The 19,815-nt window shown below is 42.4% G+C and overlaps 1 protein-coding gene across 5 annotated transcripts in view; it reads left to right on the top strand.

The window, feature by feature from the left end:
* The window catches only part of IFT88 (intraflagellar transport 88), a 57,316-nt gene that overhangs the window by 13,722 nt on the left and 23,779 nt on the right, over nt 1-19,815 (top strand). For all 5 annotated transcript variants that reach the window (XM_032496502.1, XM_032496498.1, XM_032496497.1 and 2 more), the window contains 8 exons: nt 2,351-2,441; nt 3,570-3,674; nt 4,901-5,003; nt 6,075-6,189; nt 8,012-8,243; nt 9,603-9,673; nt 13,833-13,919; nt 16,635-16,734. In XM_032496502.1, coding sequence (XP_032352393.1) covers nt 2,351-2,441; nt 3,570-3,674; nt 4,901-5,003; nt 6,075-6,189; nt 8,012-8,243; nt 9,603-9,673; nt 13,833-13,919; nt 16,635-16,734 — 904 coding nt within the window. The remainder of the gene's footprint in view (nt 1-2,350; nt 2,442-3,569; nt 3,675-4,900; nt 5,004-6,074; nt 6,190-8,011; nt 8,244-9,602; nt 9,674-13,832; nt 13,920-16,634; nt 16,735-19,815) is intronic.

The raw sequence follows: 19,815 nt of genomic DNA, 5'->3' as shown, positions 1-19,815 counted from the left end.
GTGTAAGTTAGTTATATCGATATTGAGACATTTAATTTTTTATAGAATTAACGGTTTTGTGCCAGTGGCAGGAGATTAGCCAAAAAGCTACAGTGTAACTCAGCTGTGAGCACTTCCTGGGGTCTGAGCACTGCCAGTTTGGACATTTCCCACGTAGCAGCACTGACGGGTGCTCAGTGCGTAGGCCATGGACCGCCTTCCCTGAAGACCAAGCTCTCGGACTGTCAGCTCGAGCGCGGAGCTTGACCAGGCTACCTGACAATGGGCGGGACTGAGATTGGAGCCCAGGCTGTCTGTGTCCAGGGCTCCTGCTCTCTTTTGCGTCTGTGTGATAGGTGCTTTTAAATTGTAATTCTTAAACTCAGGATTTAGGCTGCTGTGTGATTTACGTAATTTCCCTTTTTGACTGATGAGGAGCCTCTATAGAAAATCAGTTTACTTTGTACCCTAATGACAGCAAGTTTGCTAATAAGTGTATGTTATTTTATCTAAATATGATGTTGTTTAGGATCCTTCCAGCTGCTGACGACAGGAACCTTCAGAAAAACCTACATACAAGAGCACTTGCCATCTCCCAGAGCTGGGGGCCGGGCGGGTGGCTAATGGCCTGCGCGGCGGCAGCGTTGCTGGCCCGGCTCCGCTTTGATCCTCTTGGCTTTCCTCAGGAGCCTGCCCGCCCTGACGCGGACCAGGGAGCCACGGGGGTTCAGAAGCTTCCTGTAGTTGATTGAAAACTAGAGTCTTAGGGACCCTTACGAAGCACAGATCTTTCTTATTTTATACCTAGTAGTTTGTACCTCTTAATCTCCTGTTTTTTTGTATATATGTATTTTTTATTGAAGTATAGTCAGTATATAATGTGTCAATTTCTGGTGTACAGCATAATGCTTGAATATAGCCAATATCTTAGAATATGACCTTTAAAAATTGTGAATCATTATGTTGTACACCTGAAACTTACCCCAAATGTACCTCATCAGCTATGTCAAATATACCTCATCAATTACACCTAAATAAAAAGTAAAGCAAGACAAAACAAAAATTAAAAAAAAAACAAACCACTGATCTTTCCAGGAGCCTCTACTCCAAGCAGACACATCTTTATTTCTCGCTGGTCAGAAATTCATCCCACGTGGGACTGAGCCGCACGTTTGGCAGGACAGCTGAGGCCCTGTGTGGGAGGAGGCAGGTGGGGGAGGCTCCTGTGTGAGCGGGTGTCCAGCGTGTCTGCAGAGTTCATCCTCCTGGCACCTGATAGGGACGGGACAGTGTCTTCGTAAGGCTCTCTGAAAGGCGTTTAGCTTTAAAATTTTATACTGATGGTTTAGGTTTGATAATAATTTGTGAGCAGTATTTAAAGATATTTGTTAGAGTGTTTCAGACAACTAGAAAACAGAATTCCATACTTTGTTGTAACCTTTGGAAAGTCACCATTTATTGTGTTCATTTGCTCAGTTAGAATTTTGCAGGTCTCTATAAACTAATAAAATTTGTCTTAATACCAGGTTTTAGTGAAGAATATGATTTTATAGAGAAAGTTATACCATTTAATTTATTTCTGTATTCTTTAAAAAAGTCTGTTTATAGAGAATGACAGTGTATTCTGATATATTTATAGTAAACTTTTATTTAGGTAGTAATGTACATTCATAGTGTTGTGGTGTTTTGTTGAAAGAAAGTGGTAGCAAAACAATGCTGATGACATTTTTGAAATGTGACTGAACTGGAGATACATTTTCTGCTAATGGAGTTAGGGTTTTTAAACTTCACCTTGTTAGAAATCTCTGTGGTATCTATTTGGTAGTAAATAATAATAATTTTTCTCTTTCATGAGAGCTTCATTTTCTAACCATAGGTAAAGTTTTCTTTTGCTGTAGGATTGGCTTTCTTTTGGGGATGGTAACGTAATAGCATGGGTCCTAGAGTTACCTTATTTGGGTTTAAATCCTGGCTCTGTAACTTTATAACTTACTAGCTGTATGATCTCAGATGCAATACTTAACTTTCTCAACCTATTTTCCTATCAGTAAAGTGAGGTAAAGATAGTAATTCTACCAGGAGTTTTATGAGGATTAAAAGACATAATTAGAGTAGTGTTTAGCTCAGCATTAAATTACACTTATGCTAAGTAAGTGTCAGCCATTTTCACTATCATTATGAATAATTACATGGTGTAGTTATTAAAAATAGTGGTACATTTACTCTTCAATGACATTTATATATTTGTCTTATTTATGACCTATTCTTAACATTTATGAGCACATAATGGACAATGTTAAAAGTAAGTTAACTTTTGTAATATTATTAGTGGTTGAATGGTTCAAAGTATACTTGCTTTTTTCTTTAACAGCCCAGAAGAAAAGATCAGACAATTAGAGAAGAAAGTAAATGAGTTGGTGGAAGAAAGCTGTGTTGCTAACAGTTGTGGAGACTTGAAGTTGGTAAGTTCATGGCCTGATAAGCTTCAAGAGCCTGAAGTGTAGGCGTGTGCAGCCGCACAGGCACACGTGGGGTAAACATTTTCATTTTGCTGTGGACTGGCCTTTCACTGAAGCAATTATTTGAGAACCTGCAATTGCAGCTCTACTTCATAAGTTCTGATGTCAAAACAGTTGGCTGATCTTGTAATTTTTTCACATTGGTCATTTCAAGAGAGAGAAAAAATTCTAATGTATCAGTTGACTGAATTTTGCAGCCCGGTGACCTGTTGGTTTGGACTTGTAGCTTGTTAAAGGCACAGCTACCACAATCCACACACGGTACTAAGGGCTGGTTTCTTATTTAAGCCTCACTACCCTAAAATATCTCCTCCTGAGTAAACTGCAAAATCATGGTTTACTTTTTGGGAATCCAGCTCTGCTCCTTTTTTTTTTTTTTTTTTTTTTTTAATTAAATCATTTCTTTTAATTTTCTTTGTTCCTGTTACTTTGATCATCATACCACATAAATATAATTTCTATGACTTAGCTATCAGATTAATGAATACCATTAAAAAGAAATACACAGTATAAAAAGCTACCTTTATTGTTCATAGAACATGTGCTTTCTTATCTAGCTCTAAAATAAAAATCCCATATTGAATTAATCTGTCTGTGGTTAGTCTCTCAGCGGAAATCAGTGAAAGGTTCTTGGTATCCTGAGTGAGATGTGAGCCAAACTAAGGGTCTCTTTTGGTTGGATAGCAGTTATCCTTTGACTTGTCCATATTTTGAGTGTTCCAGAAACCATACAGACCCACCTAAATTCCCAGCTCATGAGATTGAGTTAAAACACCAGAGATTCAGGAGTTGGGAGGAAAAAAGAAGTAGATAGACGCTGTCACACTTGAAGGTGGTGGGAGGCGGGCGGCGGGGAGACCTGGTGCAGAGCAGGTGGGCTCCACGTGCCACCCCGGTGCTTCCCCGTTCCCGGGAAACACCGATCTCTCCCGAGGGCAGGAGAGCTTCAGGTTAAACAGGTACGAGGGAGGTTTGTGGCCAGAGTACCTGGCTTCCTGCAGACCCTGCGTCAGTCACATCATGTGCTGTGTGAGCGCTCGAAGGGTTTACGAAGTGTAAACTTCATTTCAGGCCTTAGAGAAGGCAAAAGATGCCGGCAGAAAAGAGAGAGTCCTGGTGAGACAACGAGAGCAAATTACATCCCCAGAAAACATCAATTTGGACTTAACTTACTCAGTAAGTGCGAAGTGCCTGTGGAGTAAAATTACTTTGCCTAGAATTTGTAGGTTCTGGAAGTCTTTTTTGTTTTCTTATTTTCTTTTGTTCTTCAAGTCTTATTGGGCTTAAGATGCCCAGAATTAGGTTAATGATAATCTTTAGTTTATGAGACCACTCTCATCTTTGGTTTGGGCAATGATTTTTTTTTTTATTTAGTTGGGTAACTTCATTTTTAATAATGAAGTAAGTACTTGCAAACCCACCATCCAGTGACTCTTGAAGATCTCTAATATTTGGGCTATATTCAGTGTGGTCACTTTAAGGAGATTCTTTTCTCTTTCCCCCGAGGTGTAGCTGAGATACAGTCTTCTGTAGTTTCAGATGCACAGCATAGTGACTTGATGTTTGTATATATTGTGAAACGATCACCACAGTAAGTCCAGTTAACATCTGTCACCACACAAACTTCCACAAATAGTGAGACGCATCTGTTGTCTGCGGTTGTTGAGAACTTCAGATGAGGCAAATGAGGCTATGCTCTGTGAGGAGAGTAGGGGAAAAGCTAATTTCTAGCAAAATTCACTTAATTCTGGAAAGACACTAACTTGATATTTATGCTGCTGATTAAAAGGCTGTATTTTCAGTGGGAAAAGTCTTCATATGCTAAATGTGGAAAAAAGGACGTTGGAATTTCAAATAAGAATTTTGGGGTGTTTACTATTTATAGCTAATGTTTTTTAATTCCATGGAATCTTTAGATCTGGGAATAATTTATAATGATTATTTTTTCCCTCTAGGAACACAATTTACCATAACTTAGTGATTTAAATTATAGTTTTGCATGTAGAAGAATACAATACAAATTAAGGTTTAAGATGCTTCCACGTGATGTCTGTATTTATGAGGAGAATTTGGCTGACTCTTTTCCTTACTCCTTCTATTACCAATAGTGTTAACAAGACATATTTCTTCTTTGTGGGTCTTCCTGAGATTCATAGAGAGCAAATCCATTCATTAGAACACATAGGAAATTAAGGTGAAATTTAGAGGACAGCCCCACCTATCTTGATGTTCTCGTTCATCTCGGAATGCAAGACGTGGTCTGTGTAACTCATTTCCTGACAGGTTGGGTACCTTGATGCAGGCAGCTAACTTTGTTACAGTGTTGTAATCTGCGGAAAGATTGTAGGCAAAGGGGGACTAAAATGATCACGATGTGTCTTTTTGCAATATGTTTCCTGTAGGTTCTTTTCAACTTGGCCAGTCAGTATTCAGCTAATGAAATGTATGCTGAAGCACTAAACACCTATCAAGTTATAGTGAAAAATAAAATGTTTAGCAACGCAGGTAGGTGTGTACAGTCAGTGTTTCCAGGAAGTGTATGTCTTTCATAGTATTAGTTTACATGCCTTCACTTCATGCTCTCTTAGAATGGAATGATCTGTATTTGTGATAGAGGTGTCCTGCTTAAAGATGCTAATTATGTGAAAATCCACACAAAGCAAATGAAGAAATACAATTGATAAGATGTGTTGCCTAGTAGTGAGTGAAGAATACAACCTGTACCACAAGTAGAGTGAGCCATGGCAACCCCGGGTCATGCTTTCCCTCACATAATTTGTCCCTGAGAGACTGTCGTTTATATTTAGTACTTATATTGTGTAATTTTTTGGTCTCAGTATTGGAAGTTTATCAGAATACATTTTCTTTAATCTCATTAAAATATTAAATCACACAGTTTAAACCAGGTGGGTGTGCTCTTCTTATTCTGCGTGCGCACTTCCTGAACTGCAGGATCTTCATCCCGGGCCCTGGGTGGGCCCTGGAGAGGCAGGGGTACGCAGGGTTGTGGAGAGCTGAGTGCTTGATAGCAAAGATCCCCGCAAGTCTTGACGAGAAGATACGAGGATTAGCTGAGTACAAGCTGGAAAGTCTAGAGAAGTTTTCTGAGTGGACATTACATTTAAGCTGAGTCTCAAGTTTTTTAGAAACACTTTCCCATCAATTCATAAATGCTTACTGTAGAAGATGTGAAAGAAAAGGGATAAACTGTGCATATGGAAGCTCTGGGAGATGCTGGAATAAAAGGGCAAAAATAATGTCCAAAAAAGGTCTGATTTTTAAATGTCTTATTTTTTTAAGTCCCATTTTTTTTTATAAGAACACAACTCCAGTTTTACAATGTAACCCCATTGTTTCCTATCCACATTTCCAGAAGCCATCGGTCTCAAGTTCCATTTCCTTGCAGAAGATTAGTGTGCAGACATGAAAATAGTGTAACTGTTTTAATGTGAGAATTTTAGGTAGTGTCTGAAGCTTCGTAACGTGAAAAATTCAAAAAACATGAATTAAGGTCATTTAAAATATAGAAGTGGAAAAAGTAGGATATTATATATTCATTACATTTTTTTTAACTAGGACGGTTAAAAGTGAATATGGGAAATATTTACCTAAAGCAAAGAAATTATTCCAAAGCCATTAAATTCTACCGAATGGCCTTAGATCAAATTCCAAGTGTCCATAAAGAAATGAGGTAAGTTTGTAAAATTTAAGTGTTGTTCTCCAGAAACAATGTCACTTTTCTGACCTTGTCAGTAGGTTGCATGCTTTGAAGTGTCTGCACCTGAGAAGTGTTAGACTCACGTTGTATCTGTAGTATTTTGGTATGTCCCCTTGTGACTCACACACATTTGCAGGATGGAAAGTGAAAGGTTAAAGACGTAGTATGTGGTCAGCTGGAATGAATCTAGGCTAATGGGCCTGCACAGGGGCCAGCCCTGCAGGCCGCTAGCACCGTAATGCAGCTTCTGGCCAGCATCAGACCAGACAGCCGTTCTTTCCAGCAACACAGACTCCAGAGTGCAAGGCTAGACATTAAGACCTCCTTTCATTCGTAATGTAGCTTGAGAAGGAAATAGAGGGTTACCTTTGAATCTTAGAAGAGGGGAAAGAGAGAGGGATGCTGGGATATTTTTGTTCTTACATTATTTCAAGAGCAGAAACAGTAAATTACCTTATGGTCTGGTAATAACTGTGGGAAACACTATTCCAGGATATTTCCTGGTCATAGTTTCTCCTGGGCAGAGCACAGTTCCTCTGTGAAAGTTAATGTCTTTGTAAATGCCACCTTTTGTGATCATTTGGTTTGGAATTATGTGTGATATCTCATTGTCATTAGCAAGAATCTGGCTTATAGAGCACAGTGCCCTCGAGGTGCTTTTAACCCAGGTGAGGCCAAGAATTCGAGCATTTTAGAAAACATAGTAATATTATATAGTATATGTTAAGTGCTTAGCAGTCAGTAATCAAGTGGTGCTGCAGCATTCAAGTTGAGGGAGCGATGGTTGAGAAGAAGAAAGGCTTTATGAAGGAGGTGTGCTTGAGACAGGTTACTAGAGTGAAGACAAGAGAAGGGAACATCCAGACAAAAGGGCACTGAGAGAAGAGGCAGGGAAATACCAATGTGCACGATCTGATCAGAGAATTAGGAATTAAAAAGTGCAGTTGAATTGGAGTTACACCGAGGAGTGTTTAGAAATAAGGTTCACATTCGTTAGAATGGCTGCAATCAAAAGATAAACAGTAGTATTGAGGACTATACAGAGAAGTTAAATGGAGACCTCATGCACTGAGGATGTAAGATGGAACACTCTGGAAAATAATTAGGCTGTTTTTTAAAAAATTTAACACAGATTTACCACATGGCCAATTCCACTCCTAGGTATATACCAAGGGAAATGAAAACATGCATTTTCACAAAGGATTGTACATGAGTGTTTATAGCAGCATTATTCATAATACCCAAAAAGTGGAAACAATCCAATCAAGGAGGCAGACAATGGACAAATGAAATGTGGTGTAGCCATATGACAGAAGACTATTCAGCAATGAAAAAGGAATGAGTGCTGATACATGCTGTAGTATGGAGGAACCCCAAAGGGTGTGCTAATGGGTGAAGCCAGACACAGAGTATCAGGTACTGTATGACTCCATTTATATGCAGTGTCTAGAGGAGGCAGATCCAGGGAGACAGAAAGTAAGTTGGTGATTGCCAGCGGCTAGAGGTGAAGGTGAGGAGTGACTGCTAATGGGCACAGGTTTTCTCTCTAGGCCGACGGGAATGACTGAAGGTAAGAATGTGGTTATGGTTTCACGACTGTGATAATATGGCAGTAGTTACTGAATCATATACTTAAAACAAGTGAATTTTATTATATGTAAATTAAACCCCAGTAAAGCTTTAACAAAACAAAAAAGAAGTGGAAAAGAAAAGAAGGAAATTTTTGTGGAATATCTTGACTGCCATACTAGTGAGTTTAGGCTTTTAAAGCTGATCCGTGTTTATTTTTCTTTAGGATTAAAATTATGCAGAACATTGGAGTTACGTTTATCAAAACTGGGCAGTATTCAGATGCCATTAATTCATTTGAGCACATAATGAGTATGGCACCGAGTCTGAAGGCAGGCTTCAACCTAATCCTTAGTTACTTTGCTGTTGGAGATAGAGAAAAAATGAAGAAGGCATTCCAGAGATTGATTGCTGTTCCACTAGAAATTGATGAAGATGATAAGTATATTTCACCAAGCGTGAGTACAAAGACTGTTACGTAGCCAGCTGCTGATTACCCTTGCCTCTCTCTTTCCAGAAATGAGAAGAAGGTGGAATGGCTGACTTTCTAGGTTTCTCCCAGCCCTATATGAATGTGCTTTGTCATTTTCATTTGTTATTTAAATTAGGTTGTTATTTCATTTGTTTATTGTTTCATTTGTTATTTAAGTGAGGAAAACAGGACTATTGAAATAGGGCTAGAGATTATGGTTAAAACAGACAGCACAGTTTCAGTCAAAAAACAAAAAGGAGGAGAGTCATAGAGTCAAAAAACAAAAAGGAGAGTCATAGTTGTCGCTCTGTAGGAGTGACATCCTGACCGGGGAGCCCTCGGAGCCTTTTCTGTTTCTTCAGTCGTTGTTGGACTGACACCATGTGTGCTAAATATACCAGGAATGGAATAAAGTAATCACTTGTCCTTATTCATAGAATGGACCATAATACAAACACTTAAGTCGTATTTTGAAAGACTTGAGGAAATAGTACATAGTGTTAGGTGACAAGCAGGTGAGAAAAACACATAGACTGGAAGGAGATACACCAAAATAAAACCGTATTTTCTGGGCAATGAGATTATTTTTCTTAATGCTTTTTAAACACCTCCCAGGTTTTTACCCGTAAATTATTGGTGAACTTCTGTGTTCTTTTGTGTGAAGTCAGACCACGTGACATGCCTGTGTTGTGGGTCGCAGCAGTACAATCAAGTCAGTCTCACAAACTGGACTTGGTAGCTTGTCCTAAGATTGTGAGGGTGCCGCACACGGGTGCTCACGCCTCCACGCACGGCTCGTTCCCCTGGGGCCTCGCTTGCTCCTTCACGCTTGAAGTGGCACCGATTATGCTGCCCTGCCGCACAGGGTTGCGAGGATTAAATGGGGCAATGTGTGTGAAATGCTTAAAATAGTATCTGCAGCGTAGTAAGTGCTGGGTAAATGGTGACTATTATGTATAGCGTTCATGCTGAGAAAAGCAGTAGGTGCTGTGAAAAAAGCCCTCTGTGTGTCCGCAGGAATAGAGGTGCGGGCCAGGCTGGTGACGGCGAGCGCTGAGCGCTGGTGTCTGCGTTTGGAACCTGCGCACGTCGATGCTGGCAGGCGCGGCCGCTGTGCCTGGTTCCCTTCTCCCCAGCCTGGCCTTCTGTCAGCTGCTAGAATCTGTGTTAGTTCAGTGGAGGATGTGATAGGTAACCAGAAGCAAGAAAGAATTCTGCTTTAATCAGGGAAAGTAATTGAGAAAGATTAACGTGCTCTCCACTTTATACAGCTAGCTGGTGTTAGGGTTGGTTAGAAATCTGGTTCCCAGTGTTTACTTCTGAATCACTCACTTTTTTTCCCCAGGATGACCCACATACGAATTTAGTGATCGAAGCCATAAAAAATGATCATCTAAGGCAAATGGAACGTGAAAGGTAATATTTTAGGCACTTAATAATTGAAACTTAATTGATGTAGTTTTAATCTTCATATGAGAGTTGAGTGCACTCTCTGTTTCTTTCAGAACTTGTTATGTATTTCAGTATATTTCTTGAATAGTGCTGCTGTTTCACCAGTATTACAGTTGACCAGATGTTTTTTTATCCTTCAAAATAATCTCAGTCCTCATGCTAATCCCAATTATTTTTATTCAGTTACTGTTTCTCTGTAATTTGCTTTCCTTCTGCATCTGGTGTAATATTGGAACTTTGTTCATATTGCCTTTGTTTAAAAAATTATGTCTTTATATATTTTTTTCCTGTCTCCCAGCTAGATTTCAACTTCTAAAGACAACATTCTATTTATTCTGTTGCTTCCTCCCTCCAGTGAGGAGGCTAGTCTCTGTGAGGCACGTCTCGAAAGTTCTGGTATTTACTGAATATGCGGCAGGTTTGTTAGAAGTTGCATCACATGAAGAGGGCCCTTAGGTTTTTTTTTAATTGTGGTAAAATACACATAACATAAAATTTGCCATCTTAACCGTGATGCATAATTCATTTCAAAGGTAGTGGTAAGTGCCTTTGCGTCGACTTGTAACAAGCCTCCAGAGCTCTTTGTGCTCTGACGGCAGCTCTGTGGTCCCCCCCAGCCCCTGCTCTCCGGCTCTGTGGGTCTGATTGCTCCAGGTGCCTCGTGTAAGTGCAATCTGGTATTTGTCTTTCTGTGACTGGCCTGTTGGCTCAGCCTAATGTGCTCAGGGTCCATCCATCCTGTAGCATGTGACAGAATTTCCTTCCTTTTTAAGGATGAATAATATTCCATTGTATGGGAAGAGCCCCTAATCTTTAGGAATTAGTTTAACAGTAAAAATTAAACTAATGCTTCTGGGAAGATGGGGTAGCTATACTTTTCCATGTTCTCCCCACTAAGTGCAAATAAAATCCCTGTAAGTTGCATGTAAAACAAAATAAGAAGAGAGGTGGGGACGAGGGGAGATCAGAGAGGGGCCTGGGAACGGCAGTGAGCCCCTCACATCTCCCAAACTTGGGGTTGAAGAAGCTGGCACTCAGAAAATGCCAGGGGCACTTATTTTTCAAAGACTGAGAAAAGCCTGCTTTCTTTTGCCAGAGGACAAGGTAAGGGGTAGGTTAGCAAGACAGAAAACTTTCAGAAAAATGCCACAGAAAAAAACCCCGTGGGCCCCCCACGCCAGTAAAAGCCAAGTGGGATCCTAGACTTCCACCCTCAGAAGGCTGCAAGGAGACACGTGGCACCCCAAGTCCAGGCAGGGAGCCAGGCCCCTACGAGCCCCACTGCCTGTGACCCCGGGAGCCAGCGGGCAGCCCTGCAGTAGCAGGGCCTCCTGTGCCCCTCCTGGGGTGGCGGTAGGGGGCTAGCGGGGAGTCAGGACTCGGGACAAGGCCACCCCGATGGCGTCAGCAGGGACACAGGGGAAGCAGGAACGGCCATCCCACCCAGCAAAACAAGGACCTTGTCCCACCTCGGCTGTCAGAGAGTGCTGTATGGGGGACCTGGACTTCTTCCTCTATCTGGCAAGTAATGAGGTGGTGTCTCTTCTTTCCCTGCTGGTGTGGTGTCAAGAAAGCCAGCTAAAACAGATTTAAATAAAATTCAGTCCTATAATGCAGAAATGCCCAAGTTTTGATCAAGAACCACTCATTATACCGAGAACCAGGAAGGCCTCAAACAGTGGAAAAGACAATCAGTAGATGCCAATACTGAGATGACAGATATTAGAATTACCTGACAAATTTTAAAGCCACCATGAGAAAAATGCTTCAGCAAGCAATTATGAACCTGCCTGAAACAGATGAAAAAACAGAAAGCCTCAACAAAGAAGAGATATAAAGGAAAACCAAGTAGAAAGTTTAGAACCAAAAAATAAAACAGCTGGAATGAAAAACACAGTGGGTGGGCTCAGCAGGAGAATGATGGGGCTCGAGGAAGGACTCCGAGAGGGAGGAGAAAATGGAAATGACCCGCCCTATCCAGAGAGGAGGTAGACTAACAATGGAAACAACCGGGGCCTTGGGTCCCCTGGGGCTGTTGCCAGGGTCTGATGCGGTGTCGTTGGAGTCTGGGAAGGGGAGGGGCAGGGGCCGGGCCAAAGAGAGAGCAGCTGGTAGCCCCCGACTTTGGCAAGAAAGCTAAATCTGCAGTACAAGAAGCTGAATGAGTCCCAAAGAGGATAAACCCAAGAAATTACAGCTAATAAACGAGTTCAGCCAGACTGCAGAGTGAAAATGCAGTGTAAGGGGTCGACAGTGTACTATAGAAGTACACACCACCAGGGGACCGTCTGAAAATGAAGTTAGCAACTACATTTACAATAGCATAAAAATCAGTTATTAGGGGTAAATTTAACAAATGAAATGCAAGACTTGCGCTCTGAAAACTATGAAACATTATTGGAAGAAATCGGAGGAAATGGGAAGACATCACATGTTTACGGGTAGGCTCTTACCAGTGCTAAGACGGCAGTGCTCCCCAAATTACGGGTTCAGTGTAATCTCTCTCAAAATCCCGGGAGTGTTTTGCAGAAAGTGAAAACTTGATCCTAAAATTCACATGAAAATATAAGGGATCCAGAATAGCCAGAACAATACTGGAAAAGAAGAGAAATTTGGAGGACTCAGACCTGAAAGCTTCACCAGTCAAGACAGCGTGGTGCTACTCCATGTCAGTAGCATGAAGACAGACAGAAAAGTCAGTGGGATGGGACTGAGCATCCAGAAGTGCGCGCTCACTCTTACAGTCGGTAAGAGTCTTGGGACAATTCAGTGGGAAGGAACAGTCTCACCAACAGATGGTGCTGGAACAACTGGTTATGTTCATGCAGAGAATGGTTGGGTGTCTTCCTCACACCGTCTGCAAAAACTACTTCACAATGGATCACAGACGTAAATGTAAGTACTAGAATTACACAATTCTTAGGAAAAAACGTAGAGGTAAACATTACTGACCTTGTGTTAGGCAGTGGTTTCTCGGCATGACACCAAAAGAAAACATAGGTAGGTTGGACGTCATCAAAATCAAAGACTCCATTCTTCAAAGGACACCGTCAAGTAAATGAAAAGACAACCTACTACTTGGGAGAAAATATTTGCAAACCAAGAAGGGACCTGCTTCTACGATGTATAAAGATCTCTTCCAACTCAAAAATAAACAGACTAACAACGCAATTCAAAATATGCAAAGGATACGAATAGACATTCCTTCAAAATAGATATGCAGATGGCCAGTACACAGAGGAAAAAATGCTTCCGTTCTCACCAGGGAAATGAACCTCGAAACCGCAGTGAGATGCCACTTGACACCCACTAGTGTGGCTGAATCAGACAGATAATGGCCAGTGCTGGTAAGCATGCGGACAAATTAAAACCTTGCATGCTGATAATGGGAATATAAAATGGTGCAGCCACTTTGGAAAACAGCCTGGAAGTTCCTCATACACTTACGTATGCCCCAGCAATTTCTCCCCTAGACGTATACCCAAAGAAACTAGAGCATACATCCGCAGAATGACTTACACACGAATGTTCCTAGCAGCATTATTTGTAATATCCCAAAAGCAGAAACAACCTGAATGTCCACAACTGATGAATGGGTAAAAAGTACATGATCTATCCATACAGTGAAATATTATTTAGCCATAAGAAGGAATGAAATACTGATACACTACAATACTCATGAACCTTGAAGGCATTACGGTAAGTGAAAGAAGCCAGTCACCAAAGACCACGTGTTCTGACTCTGTATGGAAGGAGCAGACGGGGCAAATCTGCAGAGACATGAGGTGGGTATTTCCCAGTTTCCTCACTGGCCGTTTTCACGCTTTCACCCCACCAGCGGTGCAGGTTACACAGCTTCAGCCACGCAGCCCTGTGTCTCTCCGGGTCTCTGTCTCTTCAGTTTGCCAGAGTGCGTCACGAGACAGACACGGAAGACAGATCTGCTGACCCAAAGGCAGTGGGGCTGGCTGCTCCCTTTTCCCAGTCATGGATTTCAACCTGATTTATGAACAGATTGCCAGTGTAGCTGCCCACAGTGTTTACACTTACTTTTTACAAAATAAATACGAACTGTTTCGATACTGTATTTCTAAATAAAACTTTTTTTGTTTGTTTGATACAGGAAAGCCACGGCAGAAAAATACATCATGACAGCTGCAAAGCTCATCGCGCCTGTGATTGAAGCATCCTTCGCTGTGGGCTATGACTGGTAAGAGGAACTCAGTGTCACTGACGGCAGGCTGTTTTCTTTTCAGATTGTTACTTCAGTGATTAAAATGTTTGTTGCTAGAAGAGTGAGTAAATAATTGTGAATATCGATTTCTACTTACCAAGCAAATGTTACACGGTAAGATTAATGTAGGCCATTCTAAAAGTTCTAACAGTTTTATTACTGTTCATGTCATTTCATAAATTAAGTACTAAGGCAAGTGAGATACATTGATATGTGAATACGTAACTCCTCTCATCGTGTAAGTTCCAACCTGCGCCCTAGAACTTCAGAACTCCTTAACTCCACTTCCTACCTTTTGTGTTTTGTCAGGCTTTTCAAATTCTAAAATATTTTAAATCTCAGAAGGGCACTAGGGTGTATTTTTTATTCACTGGTGAGAGTTTATGAAATGAAATTTATCAGTCTTTTCCTTTATGGTTTATTGCTTTAGTATCAGGCTTAGAAAGGAAACAACTACAAAAAAATAAGTGTTTACTGTTTACTTCAGGCCAGTTGGAAGGTCAGGATAAGAAAAAAAAGAATCTGCCTTCGGGGGCGGGTATAGCTCAAGTGGTAGAGTGCGTGCCTAGCATGCATGAGGTCCTGGGTTCAATCCCCAGCACCTCCATTAAACAAAAAAAAATAGATAAACCTAATTACCCTCCTAAAAAAAAAAAGAAAGAAGAAAAAAATCTGCCTTCAAGAAGTTTACAGTTTAGCTAAGTAGACAGCAATAAAAACATTATACTGCTACTAACATAGCAAGTTAGGTTTTATTGTGCGCTGTGAGATTTCTTAGTCCCGGTTGCTAATGGCTAATGTAATTTGGTGTCATGGTGTCGTGGAGGGCTTCCCAGATTGAGAGTCATTTGGGCTGAGGCTTGACGCTTAGCCAGGTTAAAAGCGGGGCAGGGGAGGAGGTGGGTGTTCTGAGTGGCGAGGAGAGTGTTCTCAGACGTTGGCAGCCCTCCTCATGCAGATTCTGCAGGACGATTAGCGCAGGTCAGGGCCTGGGGCGTCCTGTGAGTCTCACACGGTAGGGCTGTGTCCCGTCCTTGGGAAGCTGAGGCAGAGTGACGCCAGCACTCTTCTGGGGGGCTTCTTCCTTCGCAGAGCCCCACTTGAGGAAGCGGGGAGGGCGTGACACTTTTGTCTCTAGCCACTTGCTGTGTTGACGGCGCCACGAGGAATGACACAGCGTCTTCGATATTTCCGACTCTCCTGATCTTCCACGTCACTGACGTGCTGTCCCCACTTCCTGGAACGCCCTTCCCTTTTGGTCAGGTCGATTCATCCTTGCCCCTCACCCTGAGTTCCGATATCTCTGGAACACCTTTCCCCGGTATCTCATTCACCCTGGGAGCCCCGCACCAGACATAGTGCCACGCGTGTCACGGACGTTCCGTCGGCGTCTGCTGAGTGTGTCACGGAGTCGGGGGGGTGGTTTCCACGTGATTCTCTGGGAGCCCTGCAGGTGCTTTGCTGGGGTGGGGCTGGGACAGAGGGTCCTCAGTGGGGCCTGAGCAGGGTGGGCTTCATGTCTTCTCTCCACTCCAAGCAGAGGGGCTTTTTTATAAATTGGGGTTGAAAGATTCTGCCTGAAGAAAGGGATCTTCCGCTTTAATATCTTGTAATTGTTGGTCTAAGCCAATGGCTTTGAAGTGTTTTTGAATCAGACCCTCAGGGAGAAATATATTGTGCACTGCTGGCTGAGATAATGACGCGGGCTTGGCCTTTGTTATGCACAAGGCCCTTTGGTGTCTTTTCTGTCCTGTTGCTTTAAGGGTGTCATCCTTGATTTGAAAAATATTAGTCTTGGTGCAATGGGTTTTGGTAGCAACAAAAATCGGGCTCAAATTCTTACTTTACAGTTTCCTACCTCTGTGATCTCAGATCCTCTATTTTCGTATCTGTGATATAGAGATAATGTCTGTATTTCAGGGCTGTGGTGAGGACTAACGGTGACCATGCTCATAAAGGAATCGGCACTGCGGTCGCCAGGGGGAAAAGTTGGGGGCGTAAATTGGGAGTTCGGGGTACACGTTACTATATACAAAGTAGATAAACAGGGTCCTACTGTACAGCACAGGGAACTGTATTCAGTATCTTGTAGTCACCTGTAATGGAAAAGAACCTGAAAAAGAGTATGTGTATGCATATGTGTCACTGAGTCTCTGTGCTGTATGCCAGACGCTAACACCACATTGTAAATCGACTGCACTTTCATTAAAAACAAAAAGGGAATTGGCACAGTGCCTGATGGACCGTTAACAGCAGACGTTCTGTGTGCCTCAGGGAACAGACCCATGACAGTTGTTTAAGTTTGGACACAAAAAATTAAATATATTCTCTAGTTCTATAGAATTTTTGTCACCATCAGAGCATTTAAGATGAAAAAATATATACAAACAATTTTAGCTGTTACAAATTAAAGTTGTTTTTATTAATTGAAAAATGAGAATTTAGATATCAATCTAGTTTTATTTAAAATACCAAAAATAATTAGAAACGACAACAGGCTAATGAAAAACTGGATAAGAGAACTGGTTTGGAACTGAAGCGCTCTGTACTTAACGCCCGTGTGGGAAGAGGTCAGGTGCTTAGCCTTACGGACCACTAGGGGTACTTCTAAACATTTTTGAAAAGTCACATTTAAGAAACCTAAATATATTAAAACAAGATAAATCACCTTTTTTATGCTTTACATTGTAGGTGTGTTGAAGTTGTGAAAGCTTCTCAGTATGTCGAGCTAGCAAATGACCTGGAGATAAACAAAGCAATCACATACCTGAGGCAGAAGGATTTTAACCAAGTGAGTTTAATAAAGAACTTTCTGGTGGAATTTCGTACATTGATTGATCAAAGTAATAATATTGTGAAACTTCTTTCTAGAGTAATGTTATCTGTGATTATTCTGTAGTTGAGTAATATTTTTATTTCTATCTTAACATAATTTCCTTTAGTGTAGTGTTACTTTAATTTTAACCTGTTTGTCCTGTTTCTTGAAATATAAGCACATGCCCCGTAAACATGGCTGCTCAGTGACTAAACCGTATTGCATCCCAGAGGCCCGCTTTCCCCAGAGATTTTCAGAGTGCTCTCTAAAGCTAACAGGCTGTTCAGAATCGGACCTCTCTCGGTGCCCCTGCCGTAGTGGGCCGAGGCCCTGTCTCAGGCGGGTTGGGCTGTGACAAGAACAGAAGAGCAGGCAGCTTTTTTGGGGGTGGGGCGGGGGTTGCAAAGGAGGGTGAACAGATGGAGCTCGGTGCCCGTTTATAAATCCAGCAGGTGGTGTCCTCTGTGCCCGCACTGGGGAAGCCCAGCCCGGGAGAGCCGGGCCAGAGGGAGCCGCAGGGTCCTTCCTGCAGCCTTCCCCAGGCCCGCTGGCAGTTTTCTTCCTATTAAGGACCTTCCGTGTTCTGGGGGAGGGCAGAAATGACCGAGCCCCTCGAGGGGCGAGGGGCGGAGGGAGAGCAGCGTCTCCTCCAGGAGCGAGGGCGGAATAGAGCAGCCCCAGGCCCGCCCAAGGGGAGCGTGGCGCAGAGCGCCCTGGTTCTGTGTGTGGGGGTTAGGTGCCTGACAGGTTCCCAGTATTTGTAAACACTGCAGGGCTTCTCAGAGCCTTTATCTGTCCTGTCGTTTGGTCATCACCCCCTTGGTCGTTAGCGATGCCCCGGGTGACTCTCTGAGGCTGCTGGGGTGCTTTTCCTGTGGAAGGGAAGGGATCAGACTGGTCTTTATATCTTGCTGGCGTTATCTGTGGGCCGCAAAAACAGCTGTGTGTGTGAGAAGTCCTGTTACAGAAGACAGAACAGAGAAAGACAGTTTTCTCCTGATACTTTATTTTTAAATGGTCTTTTTAGAAAGATTGAACAATGTCTTACCATAGTTCATGTTTTAGAACTGTGTTCACTAAGGAATAAACCCATTAATTTTTTCATGTTAAAATTCATTTAACCCAGATCATATTGTTTGCTGCTTTCCTGGCTATTCTGATTCAAAATATTTTTGTTCCATTTGCATATGTATCATTTAATATCATTTAGTTTACTGAGGTTTTAAAAATGTAATTTCTGCTTTCTTTTCAACACTGCTGCTTTTACTTTGCGTTTCTTTTGTTTGTAATTGTAAGTATGACGAGGTGGGTGTAATACAGTCTTAGTTTGAAAGGAACGCTGTTGGATAAAGAGGGTTGGGTTGACGTGACTCATAATGACCACTGATGAAGGCTGTTTTATTTACAACTCAAGGTGAAAGAGAGGAAGTCATGCGTTCTTATATAAGGATATAATTCTCTAGTTACCTCTGGATGCTTTTTTTCAGAAAAAAGGCTGAAATTGAAATCCCAGAGTGTGGTTCCTGGTGATGAGAGTGGGTTTGTAGTGACCTCTGTCGTAGAGACAGAGGTCCACGGAGAAGCCCAGGCGGGCGGGGTGCAGGAGTGGGGCTGCGTATACGCTCCGGGGAAAGCTGGAGCCAGAGCGGATGGCGTTAGCCTGGAAAGAAAACAAAACGGAGATTTAACTATTTTTCTAATTTCTTTTGGAGAAAGAAAAAAAAACTGACAAATGTTTATTTTCATTATTTGCCACTAACAGCTAAATTTTATTAAGTGAACTTTTACCAGTTTCACTTATAAATAAATTGGTTTATATTATTTTACTTTTAAAAACAGAACTGTTGGATATGCATTCATTGAACATGTGAAGAACACTAAGATAACAGCCTATTTCAAAGGCAAAAATACCTGAGAATGTTCCTTTTATTAAACTATGTAGCCTTTTCAGAATAGTTATAGTTTAGAAACTTGAAATATGAAATGTGTTTATTTTGCCCACGTTTTAAGTGGCTGTTGTCAGTTCCACATATTCCTAATTCTTCTAAACAGCAGCTTTGGGTTGCACTGGTTTTGTTTGCTGTTTGGGGAGAACAGGCTTGGTGTTAAAGGTGGTCTCGCAGTGTTGTTCTTAACCAGCCACAGGGTAGCAAGTACCAAAATTGTGAGATCCAGCACATTTCCTTGTTTTGACGGGAGTGACACAGCTGTGGGGCAGACACAGCATTCTGTTTTTTAAAGAGTTATTACTGTGGTTAGTTTGCTCGGTGCTCTGCTCTGTGGGTGTCAGACATCCCTCCCCGCCCTTCACTCACTTCAGAGAATTTACTAGGTATGTGCTTTATATTTAAATTAGCACAAACACTTATCGTGACACAGTCTGAAACTAAGGAGTGAAACATCTCAGTGCTCACTCTGTGTGAAATGCAGCTTGTGAAACTCAGAGGCTGAGAAGAGCGGTGGCTTTTACCTTCAAGGCCGTGGGGCTGAGTCAGGAGAGGGCGAGGGAGCTTCTGCCAGGAGCTGGGTTCTGGGGGCTTCTTGTTATGGGAGAGCCTTCCAGGGAGGTAGGTGAGAAGAGGGTCTTGGGACAGAGGGCGGGCGTGTGGTCTTTTCTCTCCCAGAGCTCGCTTTGTGGGATGACAGGCTGCTGACCTGGTTTCTCTGACGTGATCACACCCTTTAAGAGGGTACCTGTGGCCGGCGCCCTGACCATGATCATGGGCACAGACATCCCACGTGCCCTGCGGAAGCTCCAGCAGGGCTTAGCCTGGACTCAGCTGCTCCCAGAGCTTCCTGGGTGTTCAGTCAGTGGTTTCAAGGGAAGCAAGGAGAACCACGTCTTTCCTTATTCCTGGTATTTCTCAGGGCTGGGGGTGGAGTCCTCACCCACCTCCCACGGGGTCAGACTTGCCGGGGTTAAGGATGAACTTCACTTGTCTCCTGGCTTCGGAGTGTAATTACACTCAGACCTGCTTGTCACTTTCCCTGATGCTCCCGGAGCTGTGTTCTGACCCGGTTCTGGGGGCTCTCGGCCGGGTCTCCTCCTCGCCTGGG

Source organism: Camelus ferus, chromosome 14 (assembly GCF_009834535.1).
Source record: "Camelus ferus isolate YT-003-E chromosome 14, BCGSAC_Cfer_1.0, whole genome shotgun sequence".
NCBI lineage: Eukaryota > Metazoa > Chordata > Mammalia > Artiodactyla > Camelidae > Camelus > Camelus ferus.
Note: the sequence above shows the minus strand (reverse complement) of the source record. Positions and strands in the feature narration are given on the sequence as shown.